The 14,118-nt window shown below is 47.7% G+C and overlaps 1 protein-coding gene across 3 annotated transcripts in view; it reads left to right on the top strand.

Moving 5' to 3' along the window:
• The window catches only part of rrm2l (ribonucleotide reductase M2 polypeptide), a 63,875-nt gene that overhangs the window by 33,045 nt on the left and 16,712 nt on the right, over positions 1–14,118 (top strand). For 2 of the 3 annotated variants that reach the window (XM_072501130.1, XM_072501128.1), the window contains exons 7-8: positions 6,646–6,750; positions 7,354–7,467. In XM_072501130.1, coding sequence (XP_072357231.1) covers positions 6,646–6,750; positions 7,354–7,467 — 219 coding nt within the window. Of the gene's footprint in view, positions 1–6,645; positions 6,751–7,353; positions 7,468–8,012; positions 8,942–14,118 lie in introns of those variants that run through there. The other variant, XM_072501129.1, reaches the window with a different exon arrangement.

Raw genomic sequence — 14,118 nt, 5'->3', positions numbered from 1 at the left:
CGCCACGACCGAGGGGTCGGCGAGACCGACGACCAGACTGTGCAGGTGCGTACGTCGTTCGACCGCGATGGCGCACGGAACGAGCTGACGTTGGCGTCATGACGTGTCCGAATTGTGGCTCTGCCCATTTAAAGCGGCAATGTCTGGCAAAATCACGACTGTATACAGTGGCAAACTTGGCCACTATGCAGCCCTTTGCAGATCATCTCCACTGCCCAGCATCCTGCGATCCCAGCCACGGCGCAGGAGCGTCCATTCAATACAGCAGGCCATGCCAGACTCCGACCCCGACAGCCCAACAGATCCTGATGCTGCGTGCCTCAAATCTCCATACCGGCTGGGCATCATTACGAAGCATGCGCTGCCTTTCTCCAAGACAGCGAAGCACCTCCCGATCCTCAGCGTGGATCCCGACGACGAGTGATGTGCTGTCCTCCGTCAACAAGGCTCGCATCCGGTTCAAACTGGACACCGGCCCATCGGCGAACCTCATCTCCAAATCCGATCTCGACACCATCCGCGTCAGGCCAAGCATTCTTCCACCGGCCTGCCAGCTCCTTGACTACAATGGCAATGCCACAGCTGCCAGTGGCTCATGCCAACTCTGAGTTTCCAATAAGTCATTTAAAGCTGATGAGAACTTCCAGGCTGAAATTGATGACATCATCACGCAGTACCACAGGGTGTTCGACAGAATGGGCACACTCCCATACCAATACAAATCCAGCTCAAACCAAACACCACCCCTGTGATCCACACACCACTTCGGGTGCCAGCACCCCTCAGGAACCGCCTCAAGCAGCAGTTCCAGGACCAGGGCATCATATCAAAGGTCAGAGAATCCACGGACTGAGTCAGCTCCATGATCTGCGTCAAGAAGCCGTCAGGGGAGCTTTGAATCTGCATCGACCCCAAGGATTTAAACCGCGACATCATGAGGGAACATTACCCGATACCAAAACGAGAGGAGTTGACCAGCAAGATGGCTCATGCCAAACTCTTTACGAAGCAGGATGCCTCCAAGGGGTTCTGGCAAATACAGCTGGATTCATCCAATCGCAAGCTGTGCACACAATACCCCGTTCAGTCGCTACAACCGGATGCCTTTTGGCATCATCTCTGCCTCTGGTATTTCACCGCATCATGGAACAGATGATGGAGGGTATCGAGGGGGTGCGCGTGTATGTTGACGATGTCATAATCTGGTCCACAACTCCTCAAGAACACATCGATCGCCTCAAGCAGGCATTCCACAGAATCCATGAGCGTGGCCTCCGACTCAACAGAGCCAAGTGCTCGTTCCTTCAATCAGAAATAAATTCCTTGGTGACCACATCTCGCAGCAAGGCGTGCGGCCAGATGCTGACAAGGTCTCGGCGATCAACGCCATGAAGACCGCAGAGGACAAGAAGGCAGTCCTCCACTTTCTAGGGATGGTCAACTTCCTCGGGAAGTTCATTCCCAACATGGCGTCACACACCACAGCCCTCCGCCATCTCGTCAAAAAGTCGACGGAATTCCAGTGGCTGCCCACTCATGAGAACGAATGGCATGAGCTGAGGGCAAAACTCACCACAGCCCCGGTCTGGCGTTCTTCAACCCTACCAAGGAGACCAAAATATCCACTGACGCGAGCCAGGCCGGTATTGGAGCAGTGCTCCTCCAACGGGATGACTCCTCCTCATGGGCCCCAGTTGTGTATGCCTCCAGAGCCATGACGCCCACTGAGCAACGGTACGCTCAGATTGAGAAGGAATGCCTGGGCCTCCTAACGGGAATCGACAAATTTCACGACTGTGTATGACCTCCCAAAATTCACGGTTGAGATGGACCACAGGCCATTAGTTCACATAATCCAGAAGGATTTAAATGACATGACTCCTTGGTTACAACAAATCCTTCTCAAGCTACGCCGCTATGACTTTGAACTTGTCTACACGCCAGGCAAAGAATTAATTGTTGCAGATGCCCTTTCCAGGTCTATCACCACACCGTGTGAACAAACTGACTTTGTCTGCCAAATCGATGTGCAGGTGCAATTGTGTGCCTCCAACCTTCCGGCCACTGATGAGAGGGTCATCCAAATTCGTGAGGAAACGGCCAAGGATCCTCTGCTACAACGTATGATGCAGCACCTCCCGAATGGCTGGCAGAAGAGACAGTGCCCCAGTTTTACAAGGTCAAGGACGACCTGACGGTGGTAGACGGCATCCTCATGAAGCTCGATAGGATTGTGATTCCGCAGAGCATGCGAGCTATGGTGCTCGGCCAACTCCATGAGGGTCACCTGGGGGTCGAGAAATGTCGACGCAGAGCTGGAGAGGCAGTCTATTGGCCGGGCATCAGCCAGGATGTTGCCAACACGGTCCTCAACTGCACCACATGTCAGAAATTTCAACCAGCTCAACTCAAAGAAACTCTGCAGCAACGTGAGATAGTGACCCCCCCATGGTCCAAAGTCTGTGTCGACCTTTTCCACGCCAAGGGGCGTGACTATGTTCTCCTGGCCGACTACTTCTCCAATTACCCAGAAGTGGTGAAACTGTCCGACCTCACGTCGAAGGCGGTGATTAAAGCATGCATCAAGCGGGAAGGCCGAAAAAGGGGTCCACATCATCAAGAGATTACTATGCAAGGCTGCAGACTCAGGCTCCGACTTCAATTTGGCACTGCTGGCATACAGGGCATTCCCGCTGTCCACTGGGTTGTCTTCCGCGCAGATGCTCATGAATCGCACTCTGCGATCCATGGTTCCAGCCATCCATGTTCCAGACCTTGACCATCTCACGGTAATACAAGAGCTGCAGCAGTCTCGGGCCCAACAGCAATCCGCATACGACGCTCATGCCACGGATCTCCCCGAGCTGATCCCAACTGATCGTGTTCGTGTGCAGTTGCCTGACGGCGGCTGGTCCGCCACAGCTGTGGTGGTCAAGCAAGTGGCCCCGAGATTGTTCCTCGTCCGCATGGCTGATGGCTTCTTCCTATGGCGCAACAGACGGGCGCTGCGCTGAGTTCCACGCCCGCCACCTAACCATGATGTCCCACCTCACACAATGCTTCCTCCGGACGTGCCCTACGCCGGGGCCACCGATCTACCACCAATCCTGACGACTTCTGCGACCACCGCATTGGCGGCAGTCCAGCCTATCCAAATGCAGGCGGCCCCAGATCCACCCTTGAGGTGGTCAACCAGAATTTGTTGCCCGCCGCAGAGACTAAACCTATAGACTGAACGTTTTGCACAACTGTGTCACCTTATCGTTTTGACTTCTGTGAATATCGTTTTTTACCATTTCTTCTGCACTAGCGACACCTTCCTGTGTACATAAGGTCATTTTAGCACATTCTGTATATAGTCACGCACATATGCACATGCATCTTAATATTTATTATCTCAACACACACAATACAAAACAAAAAGGGGGGGGAGATGTCATAATATACATCCATGTATATAATGGAGTGTAGACAGGCAGTGATTGACACACAGGATAACCAGTAAGCACACAGAACAGAGCAGCCAATCACCAGACAGGACACGACCACTAAGGCCAGAGGGCACCAGTTTCCCGCTCTCTCGGGACTCAGCCTCTGAGACAGTCGGAGCTCGTGAGCTAGCCAGGGCCTACACCATGTGGTAGCTAAATTAGTCTGGTCAGGCTAGTGTCAGGTCTCCGGTCAAGTCAGCATAGTGTCGACCCACAGTTGAACATGTATAATAGTTTAGATGTTAAATAAAATCGTGTTGCATCTTATCAAGTGTTGGAGGTCTGTCTCTCGCTACACTGCATCAAGTGCAGTCCGCATCGGCCCAGCCTACCCAACACATCACATGGTAAATTATGAAAGAAAACTAGTGCAAAATAAAGCTTAGCAAAAGCTTCTGTGGGTGGGATTTACTGAGCAACCTCCCACTTGTTTTGTGGAGGCGGCCCACCAGCAGGATTTACTGGTCCTGTGGGAAACGGGATTTCACATTGACTGCACCCCTCGTCGCTGGGAGACCTGTGTGCCGGCATGGGACGGGAATATCCCGCCGGCGTGAAGAGCCAGTAAATCCCTCCCTAGTATATAAAAGGGGAGTATTGGTAGCGGAGATTAAAAAATCAATATTTCAACCTATTCTGATTGAAGGCAGCCAAGTCCCCAGGGCCTGATGGCCTTCATCCTAGGGTCTGTGGATCCATTAGTTATAATATTTTGAGAATTTCCTGGATGCAGAAAAGTTCTACTAAGATTGGAAAAATGCTAATATGATGCCCTTATTCAAAAAGGGAGGGAGGCTTGTAGCCACTTAAAATGGCTATCTCCCGATTCAAAATGGCGAACGGCAAAGGCTGATGGGAAAATCAGCCAACAGGACAAAAACGAGCAGCTGCAGGTTGACTGTGTATTCACCTCTGGGAAGGCCAGACGAGATCGATGCCAGTAACCATCAGCATAACAAAACACCAGCCATCTGCATACTAATGAGCAATCCCCGGGAACAATAAGCAACATTTAGACACACAAAGCCAAACCAGACTCTTCAGCGCCAGCAGAAGCCTACACAAAGGGAGGTGAATGACCACCTCAAGACCGCCCATTGATCAAGGAATCGCTCCAGCATTGGAGAAAATTGAACCAAGTGATTGCGACAAAGTCCAATCACTTGGGACCAGGTACAGGGTCCACCCCGAAAGGCAGGAAGCCCCTGGGAACTATAAGAATTGAGCCCAAGTTCAAGTCGCTCTCTTCTCTTCACCTGCCCTCCACCAGCACTCTTCTCTTCAGCTCTTCACCACCGCATTTCCAGCTCTCCACTCCTCAGCAGCTAAACTGTAAGTCTTACTTCAACGCTCGCTACGAGATAGGCGCTCCTAGCTACCAATCTGTACCAACTTCGAATCCCGCAGGCTCAGAACCCGAACGAAAGGCCATTCATTTCCCTGACCTGATGGGCCAGTTCCAGGTTAAGTATTGGCCTGTTAGCTGTAGAAGTAGCTTAGACATAGAATTTGTGCATGAGTAGTGATTACTGTGTATAATAAATGTGCTTTGATTTAAATCTTACTAAGCGGTGTATTGGATTATTGCTTATTACTCGGACTTGAACCACGTGGCGGTATCATAAAAGATACCTGGCGACTCAAGAGCAAAGGTAATAAAACAGAGCAATTGAACAAAGGCAAAGTTAGCAACAGGCTCAAAGAAATAGGAAACTATAGACCAGTTAGTTTAACATGTCATTGGGAAATTTAGAATCCATTAAGGAAGTTGGGTTAGGTGACATGGGTCAAATTTTGGCAGATGGAGGTTAACGTGGATAAATGTGAAGTCATCCATTTTGGTCAGAAAAATGGAAAGACAACAATCTAAATGGAGTGCTTCAGTGCAGAGGGATTTGGGTATCTTCGTGCATGAATCTCCAAAAACTAGTATGCAGGTAATAAAGAAGGCAAATGGAATTAGCCTCTTATGGGGCATTCTAGAACAAGGGGAATAGTTTTAGGGTAAGAGGTCGCAGAATTAAAACAGACTAGGAGAAAATACTTCTCTCAAAGGATCGTGAATCTTTGGAATTCACTTCCCTAGAGTGTGGTGGATTCCTAGGACATTGAATAAATTTGAGGAGATAGAAAGAAAGATTTTTAATTGGTAATGGGTTGAAAGCTTCTGGAGAACAGGCAGGAAAGTGGAGTTGAGGCCAAGATGAGATCAGCCTTGATCATGAACGGTGGAGTGGCTCAAGGGACTGAATTGCCCATTCTTGCTCCTGGTTCTTGTGTTCACTTCAGGGACAGCGCTTCAATCATTTTTTGTTGTTCTCTACTGAAAGCTTGGCCATTTGAGAGAGACTGTCTAGTAGTGGGCAACAATTTTCTACTGTGGACAGTGACCAGTCCTTGGTGTTTTGCCAGAATGCTTGTGGGCCTGGCTTCAAGAAAGCACTTGCATTTGTTCATAAGTAATTATCACCCTCTGGCCAGTATAAAGGGAATGGAAATTATTCTTTGATCCAAGCTGGGACAAAAACATTTTTTTTAAAGTACTTGTGCTGTTGATCAAAACTGTGCTCCTGCACCTCATGACTATGCAAACACTGGGTGATGACGCTCGAGATCGCTTGGCTCTAAATGTTAATAAATAACCCCCTCCATAAACCAGTATCTTTCATCAGGGATATGCTAATGTAGACATAATGGGTATTTGTTCTGAGGCTCTTTATTAGATTTCATTAGAGATGACTAGCAGCACCTCCGCTTGTAGCTGCCACCAGTCTGAGCTCTGATTGTTTGCAAAGAACAACAAAAATCCTAATTACATTCCCTCCTTCCTCCAGTATCCAGCCTAGTCTGTTTGGTTACTCTGAAAAGCAGTCATTAAAAATTGTGACAATACTTGTCAGTCTTTTTTTTTAAATGGACCATGTGGGCAGACACTTGTCAGATTTATCAAAGAAAAATATTGTGGCTGCTGCAGGCCTGACAACAGTTAACGTTTCAGGTCTGTGACAGACTATTCCTCTTGTCTGTTTTGTCAGGTTTATGTTCTGACAACTGTGTGTTTTGTAGGGACATGGCTTTCATTCTGGGGGAAGCTGGCAGCTTATTGAACTGCAGTCCCAGTGCGTTGGTGTTACCCTGTTTCCTTTCTTGCCAGGGGCTACATTGTGACTTTGCCTGTCTTCTGTTCAAACACTTGGTTCACAAACCCTCTGAAGAACGAGTCCGAGAAGTCATTTCTGAAGCAGTGAAGATTGAACAGGTAAAGGTTCATTAGGTTTTTTAAAAAAAATGTTCTCTCGATGCTTGCGACTCGAGGGTTGGATTTTCTTAAGGGGCAAATAGATACTCTTTGGGATCTTTGTGAAGGCACCACCTTAATTGGCATGGAAATTGGAGCCAGCTCCAAGCTTGAGGCCAGGAGGAGGGAGGAGCAGCAGGCATGCAGCATAGGTAACAAAGCGTGCCTCCTTTCTCTTTTTCTCTCTCCCCCACCTTCCCCATACTAGTTGGCTGTACCTGCGTTAAAGGTTCCTGGGCCTTCCTGGAGCACCTTTAATCACTGCCCCCCCCCCCCCCCCCCCATTGCCAGATACATATTCAGTCACCTTGGCCTCTGTTCCTGCCATCAGCAGGTCTGGAAATGCAGTTCCAGATTTCTCCTATAACTTAACAGATGCCACTAAGATTGAAGAATAACCTTTGATATCCCAGGCTTAAACATTTTAGCCATTTCCACTGAACAAAGGATACTGAAGTGACTTTTGAAATGGTGCTCCAGGACTTATTGACCTTTTCATAGCTTAAGAACCGCTTTTGCCCTTCTCAAAACTGCCAAAATTAATTTCATTACTCTTTTTGACAGGAGTTTCTGACCGAGTCTCTCCCTGTGGACCTGATTGGCATGAACTGCACCCTGATGAAATATTACATTGAGTTTGTGGCTGACCGCCTGCTGTTGGAATTGGGTTTCAGCAAGGTTAGTATTTGTCCCTGCTCGGTGTATTAATCCTGTCAAGGATATATCTGTGCTATGGCAGTATTAAATCTGTGGTGACCCACAGTAAATATCAACATTTCCAATGTGTTCAAATATCTTCAGGCAAAAATAACCTGGTGGCAAAGTGCTTTTTTCATAAAATAATAGCCTGGATGGTTTATGATCTTGTATTCCATGGAGATGAAGGGAATTGGCCTTTGTTCCCACTCCTGATCACTGTTCATTGACTGATATGAAAAATGTGGATGTTTTCGCAGCCTAATCTAACGTTCTGCCCTCTTGATTAGCTGCAGACACGAGGCTTTGTACATTTTAATAGCGCATTGTGAAGACTTTGAAATAAAATGCAAGTCAATTTTTGATTTTGATTTTGTTTTGTTAATGTTAATAGTTATCCACACACAAGTTATGGTTGACATATCAGGCATGTGTTCTGACCACCATTTTATCTTGTTCCTTTAGCTGTCAATGAGTGCGTGGACAGACTAAACTATAACCTGCTTGATCCGTTTCTTTCACTTCAGATTTTTAAAGCCAAAAACCCCTTTGACTTCATGGAAAACATTTCTCTGGAAGGGAAGACCAACTTCTTTGAAAAGAGAGTTGCTGAGTATCAAAGGATGGGTGTGATGTCAAAAGCAGAAGATAACCACTTCACACTGGATGCTGACTTCTAGTATGAAATATACTATTGTGGATACAAACCATCAAAAGTTCTCTTTCCTCGGGATTTCTGGATTCCCCCTGTAAGCACGATGGTAGATCGTAGTTCAGAAATCTCAGGGGCACCTTGCTTGGAAATGCGATTTCTGACCAGAGTCTGAATGCATAAACGTGACCAGATTTTCTTAAAAGGCTTTAAAGCAAAATAGCCCAAGCTTAAAATCCACCAACTGAAGCACAGCTGTAAAAACAGTTTTATGCTTAATAGGTTTCTGTTGCCCATGCAGCTCCTATTTCTCAGACTGTTGTCATGTGAGAGTACCTTTAAGAAATGGGTGTTTATCAAATGGCTGTAGTGGATGTACCTTTAAGAAATGGGTGTTTATCAAATAGCTGCAGTGATGTCAGAGTGGGTGGAGCTGGGCTGTCTGTCTGTGTTTTACTTTTGTTTTTGAGCTGGCAGCTACAGTGTGTATTTAGTTTTGTTTTCAGAGTTGGAGCTGCACCAGCCAAACAAGGTATAATTTAGATCTCTCTGCAAGTAAAGAATATCTTAAGATCCACTTGCTAATTTGAAAGTGATAACTGATCTCCGTAGAGAATTTAAAACCTGCTATCTTTGTTAAAGAGGGTATTTGTCTTATGGCTGTTGCTAGGAAAGATTAAGGGTTACTTATAGAGTACTGTATTCTTTGGGGGGAGTATTTGAGTTGATAGTTGCTAAGATGTTTACTGTGTGTTTATAAAATGTTAACTGGATTCATAGAATAAACATTGTTTTGTTTTAAAAGTGTTTTAGATCTCTGTTGCATCACACCTGTAAAGTGGGCCCTTGTGCTCCCCATAACCAAAATCTATTAAAGGTTATGGGTCAGGTGAACTCCATGATACACTTTGGTGCTCTCTAAACCCTGGGGTGTGTGTGTATATATCTGTCTGTGTGTCTGTCTATCTATCTATCTGGTGTGTGTGTGTGTGTGTATATATACATACAGTACATGAGGTTCTCTTGTATATGTCTTGTTATCCTCTGTTTTGGTGCGCTTGCCTCTCTTACCCCAACCCCCCTCCCCTTCCCCTTTGTATCCACCCTATACAGTCAGAGTGTGCTGTGCCCTGGCTTCTTCTCTCTTTCCCCCCCCCCCCCCCCCGACCCGCCCTTTTCTTTGTGCTTTTTACTCTGTCTGCATTGGGGGTGGGGTCTTCCGCCCCCTCCCACTCTCTCTGTAGTGTTCACCTCATTTTCCCCCGGGTTCCCTCCTCTCTTCCTCCCCCAGAGTTGTGTATTTCTGTCTTCTCCCATCTATTATTTTTTCCTCTAGTTTCTCCCATCCATTATTTTTTCCTCTAGTTACTGTTGGCTTCGAACAAGCCAACAAATTGCCTTCATGCTTTGAGGAAGCCTTCCTCCAAACCTCGGATGGTGTATTTAATCACAAAAGGCATAATCATTCTGTCTGTTTTGGAAAAAGGCCTTGGAGATGAAGATCAGTATTGATCTGAACAGGAAGAGGAACCTCGGCAGCACGTACATTTTGATTGTCTGCACCCTCCCCGTCAGAGAGCGTGTCCCAATTTTGCAGGTCCATTTTGACTTCCTCTGCCAGGCTGGTAAGATTGCATTTGTGGACCTGTGTCCAGTTCCTGGCTCTTTGGATCCCCAGGTATCGGAATTTGCTTTGGGCTAGTTTGAATGGAAGTTCCTCCAGCTCTGTCCATCCCCCGTTTGGGTTCACTGGGAATGCCTTGCTCTTGCCTAGGTTAAGTTTGTAACCCGAGAAGGTACCATCCAAATTCTTTCAGGATCCGCAGTCCTTCCTGTGGAGACTCTGTGCTCTCTGCTTCCTCTTTAGATGCTCTTCCACCTGTTCGCATCTTGCAGAGTGATCGCCATGGGTTCGATTGCTAGGGCAAACAGAAGCGGAGACAGTGGGCATCCCTGCTTTGTGCCTCTGTATAGCTGGGCGTATTCAGAGCTGGTGGCATTGGCTCGAACGCTCGTGTTGGGGGCATTATACACGAGTTTCACCCAGGAGGTGAAACCTGCTCCTAGCACAAACCTCTCCAGTACCTCCTGAGGTACTTCCATTCGACTCTGTCAAAGGCCTTTCTGCGTCTAGTGAGACTATCATTTCAGGTGTTCTCTTCCCAGGGTGTGGGGGTCGTTATTACATTCATCAGCCGCCTGATGTTCGCAGTTAAGTTGCCTACCCTTGACAAAGCCTGTCTGGTCTTCTGCGACCACCTCTTGTACGCAGTTCTCCAGCCTCATGGCCAGGACCTTCGCGAGTACCCTTGTGTCTATATGATCCGCACCTCGTCCGGTCTTTGTCTTTTTTGGGTATCAACAATATCGTGGCCTGTGCCCGTGTAGGAGGCAGGGTGCCCATTGACAGCGAGTCCCCGAATATGTCCCTTAGATGTGGGGCCAGGACCGGCGCAAATGTTTTGTAGAAGTCCGCTGGGAACCCATCCGATCCCGGCGCCTTTCCCGCCTGAATGGAGCTGATGCTCTCCATGATTTCTCCCAGATCTATTGGTGCTTCCAGTCCCCCCCCCCCCCCCCCCCCCCCCCGCCTGATTCCTCCAACAGTGGTATATCCAGTCCATCGAGGAACTGTTTCACCCCAGCCAGAGGGCTCGGAGGTGTACAGCCCTCGGTAAAAAGTCTTGAATGCTCGCTTGACCTCTTTTGGTTCCGCTACCAGTCTGCCTCTGCTATCTTTTACCTGCGCTATTTCCCTCGTGACTGCCTGCTTTCTCAGCTGGTGCATCAGTAGGCAGCCCGCCTTTTTCCCTGTGTTCGTAGCAGGTCCCCCATGTCTGGCAGATTTGGTACACTGCTTTCCTGGAGGATAGCAGGTTAAAGTCAATTTGTAGCGTTTTCCCCTCCGCCAGAAGCTCTACGGTCGGGGCCTCGGGAGTACTTTCTGTTGACCTCCAAGATGAAGTCGATCAGCTGTTGCCTGGCCGCCCTCTCTTCCCTGTCTCTGCGCGCCTTGTAGGCTATAATTTGCCCTCTGATCACAGCCTTTAGTGCCCTTCAGAACGTGGAAGGTGAGACTTCCCATTCTGGTTATTAGTCATGTAGTCACCTATGGCCTGTGATGTTTTCTGGCAGAAGGCCTTGTCGGCCAGTAGGTCCGGGTCCAACCTCCATGTGGGGCGTTGGGCACGGCCCGTCTCTAACCCCACATTCACGTTGTGTGGAACATGATCGGAGATGCCTATCGCAGAATATTCCGCTCCTACTATTCCTGGAAGCACCGATTTTCTCACTGCAAAAAAGTCGATTTATGGGTATATCTTATGTACCGACGAGAAGAACGAGAATTCCCTCTCGCCAGGGTGCAGGAACCTTAATGGGTCCACCCATCTGTTCCATAAATGTTTTTATTTTATTTTATTATTGTCACATGTATTGGTATACAGTGAAAAGTGTTGTTTCTTGCATGCTGTACAGACAACACATACCGTACATAGGGAAGGAAGGAGAGACTGCAGAATATAATGTTACAGTTATAGCTAGGGTGTAGAGAAAAGATCAACTTGATATGAGGTAGGTCCATTCGAAAGTCTGATGGCAGTAGGGAAGAAGTTGTTCTTGAGTCGGTTGGTACGTGACCTCAAACTTTGGTATCTTTTTCCTGATGGAAGAAGGTGGAAGAGAGTATGTCCGGGGTGCGTGGGGTCCTTAATTATGCTGGCTGCCTTTCCGAGGCAGCGGGAATTATAGGTAGAGTCAATGGATGGGAGGCTGGTTTGCGTGCTGGACTGGGCTACATTCACAACCTTTTGTAGTTTCCTGTGGTCTTGGGCAGAGCAGGATCCATACCAGGCTGTGATACAACCAGAAAGAATGCCTTCCATGATGCATTTGTAGAAGTTGGTGACAGTCGTAGCTGACATGCCAAATTTCCTTAGTCTTCTGTGAAAGTAGAGTCATTGGTGGGCTTTCTTAACTACAGTGTCGGCATGGGGGGACCAGGACAGGTTGTTGGTGATCTGTCACCTAAAAAGTTGAAGCTCCCAACCCTTTCTACTTTGTTCCCATTGATGTAGACAGGGGCATGTTCTCCATTACACTTCCTGAAGTTGATGACAATCTCCTTCGTTTTGTTGACATTGAGGGAGAGATTATTGTCGTCGCACCAGTTCACCAGATTCTCTATCGCATTCCTGTACCCTGGGAGTTATTCCTCTGTCACACCTGTGGACCATGACCATGCAATTTGATTCCTGTGATCTGTTTAATTGGTTGTGACTGTAGACGGTCAAATGGCATATGAATTCTAAGAAGATAGGTCTGATGACCTGTTCCATGATTTGAGTTCTTGCATATTCCCTCTTCTCAGTATGCCCACATTTCGAGCAGCCCAGATGTATAGGGCAAAGCTTGGAGCTTTTGGCAGCTGTGCCATCAGCTGTCTATGGTGGAACAGAAAAAACCTGGTGGGCAAGCAGTCACTATTGAAGGAGGAGTGAGGGGTAAAGGATTGAGGTGGGGGAGAGAAAGAGGAATTGTGAATATATATTTTTTTAAATTTAGGGTACTCAATTCATTTTATTTTCAATTAAGGGGCAATTTAGCATGGCCAATTCACCTAACCTGCACATCTTTGGGTTGTGAGGGTGAGACGCAAGCAAACACTGGGAGAATGTGCAAACTCCACACGGACAGTGACCCAGAGCTGGGATTGAACCTGGGACCTCAGCACCGTGAGGCAGCAGTGCTAACCACTGTGCCACCACGCTGCCTGTAATTGTGGATATTGAATGAGAGTGAGCGTTTCCAATCCTGCCTGGTGACTGATTGATTATATTGCTTTTGGCTGGTCTCCAAGCTGGGGAGTTCTACATTGGGCGTAGCATGAGGTGAATTGGTGAGTTGATGGTTATGATATAGTGTGATTGTACATAAATAGTAGCACCGGTTAATGAGGTCATTTTGTGTTCCATCTTGGTCGGACCACATCTGGAGTACTGTTTACAGATAGTACGGGTGTCCAATCTGGGTGAGCTGCCCAGCTGCAGTCTGTATGGTGTTGGTACACCCAGTGAAAGAGGAATTCTGGAATTTTTGTCTGGATCCAGAACCAATGAAGGAACAGCGATTTATTCCAAATCAGGATGTTGTGTGACTTGAGAGGGAATTTGCAGAGGTGGTGATTTCCCATGCCTGCTGTCCTTGTCCTTTTAGGGGGCGGAGGTCACAGGCTTGCACGGTGTTGAAGGAACCTTGGTGAGTGGTGTAGGGCATCTTGTGTTTGGTGCACAGCTGTCACTCACTGATGGAGGAAAGGCTTTGAAAGATATAAAGGAATTGTCATGATATTCAAACACACACATCATGATAGACACACCAACAGACAAATCAGAACACACAACACCACAACCAATGACAGAAAGATATAAAAGCACAGACACGACCCCCGGTGGTCAGTATTAGCTGCAGAGGAGAACCAGGACACATCTGTTGCCAAACACACTTAGGGAGACAGCACGTGCAGAGTATCCAGAACGAACTGTATTATAAGAGTTATAATAAAATAGAGTTGTACCACATACAACTGTGTTGGCTCATCTGTGCACCAGAGCACCCAACACCACATGGTACAGGAGTGGATCGATACCTGCCGGCATACCTCCGTGTACACAGACAACCAGCAGTGCCCAGGCATGATGTACGAGCTCCCGGTTCCGCAGCCGCTCCAGTGCCACGGCGACCTCCGCGAAAACTGGCGGCGATTCCGGCAAATGTTCGAATTGTTCCTGGTGGCAGCTGAACTCCAAGACCTGGATGATAGGGAAAAAATTGAATTTCTCCTCACCATCGCCGGTGCAAGGGCAAGAGAAATATTCAGAAGGTTCAGGTTCTTCAGGAGGCAGCAAAGGTACGATTACCAGGCAGTCCTGGGCAAATTCTCCAAGTACTGTGAAGAAAACGCAATCCAATCGGCACATAAA

The sequence above is a fragment of the Scyliorhinus torazame genome, chromosome 1, assembly GCF_047496885.1.
Source record: "Scyliorhinus torazame isolate Kashiwa2021f chromosome 1, sScyTor2.1, whole genome shotgun sequence".
NCBI classification, from domain to species: domain Eukaryota; kingdom Metazoa; phylum Chordata; class Chondrichthyes; order Carcharhiniformes; family Scyliorhinidae; genus Scyliorhinus; species Scyliorhinus torazame.
The sequence above is the reverse complement of the archived record's forward strand: the minus strand, read 5'-3'. Positions and strand labels throughout refer to the sequence as shown.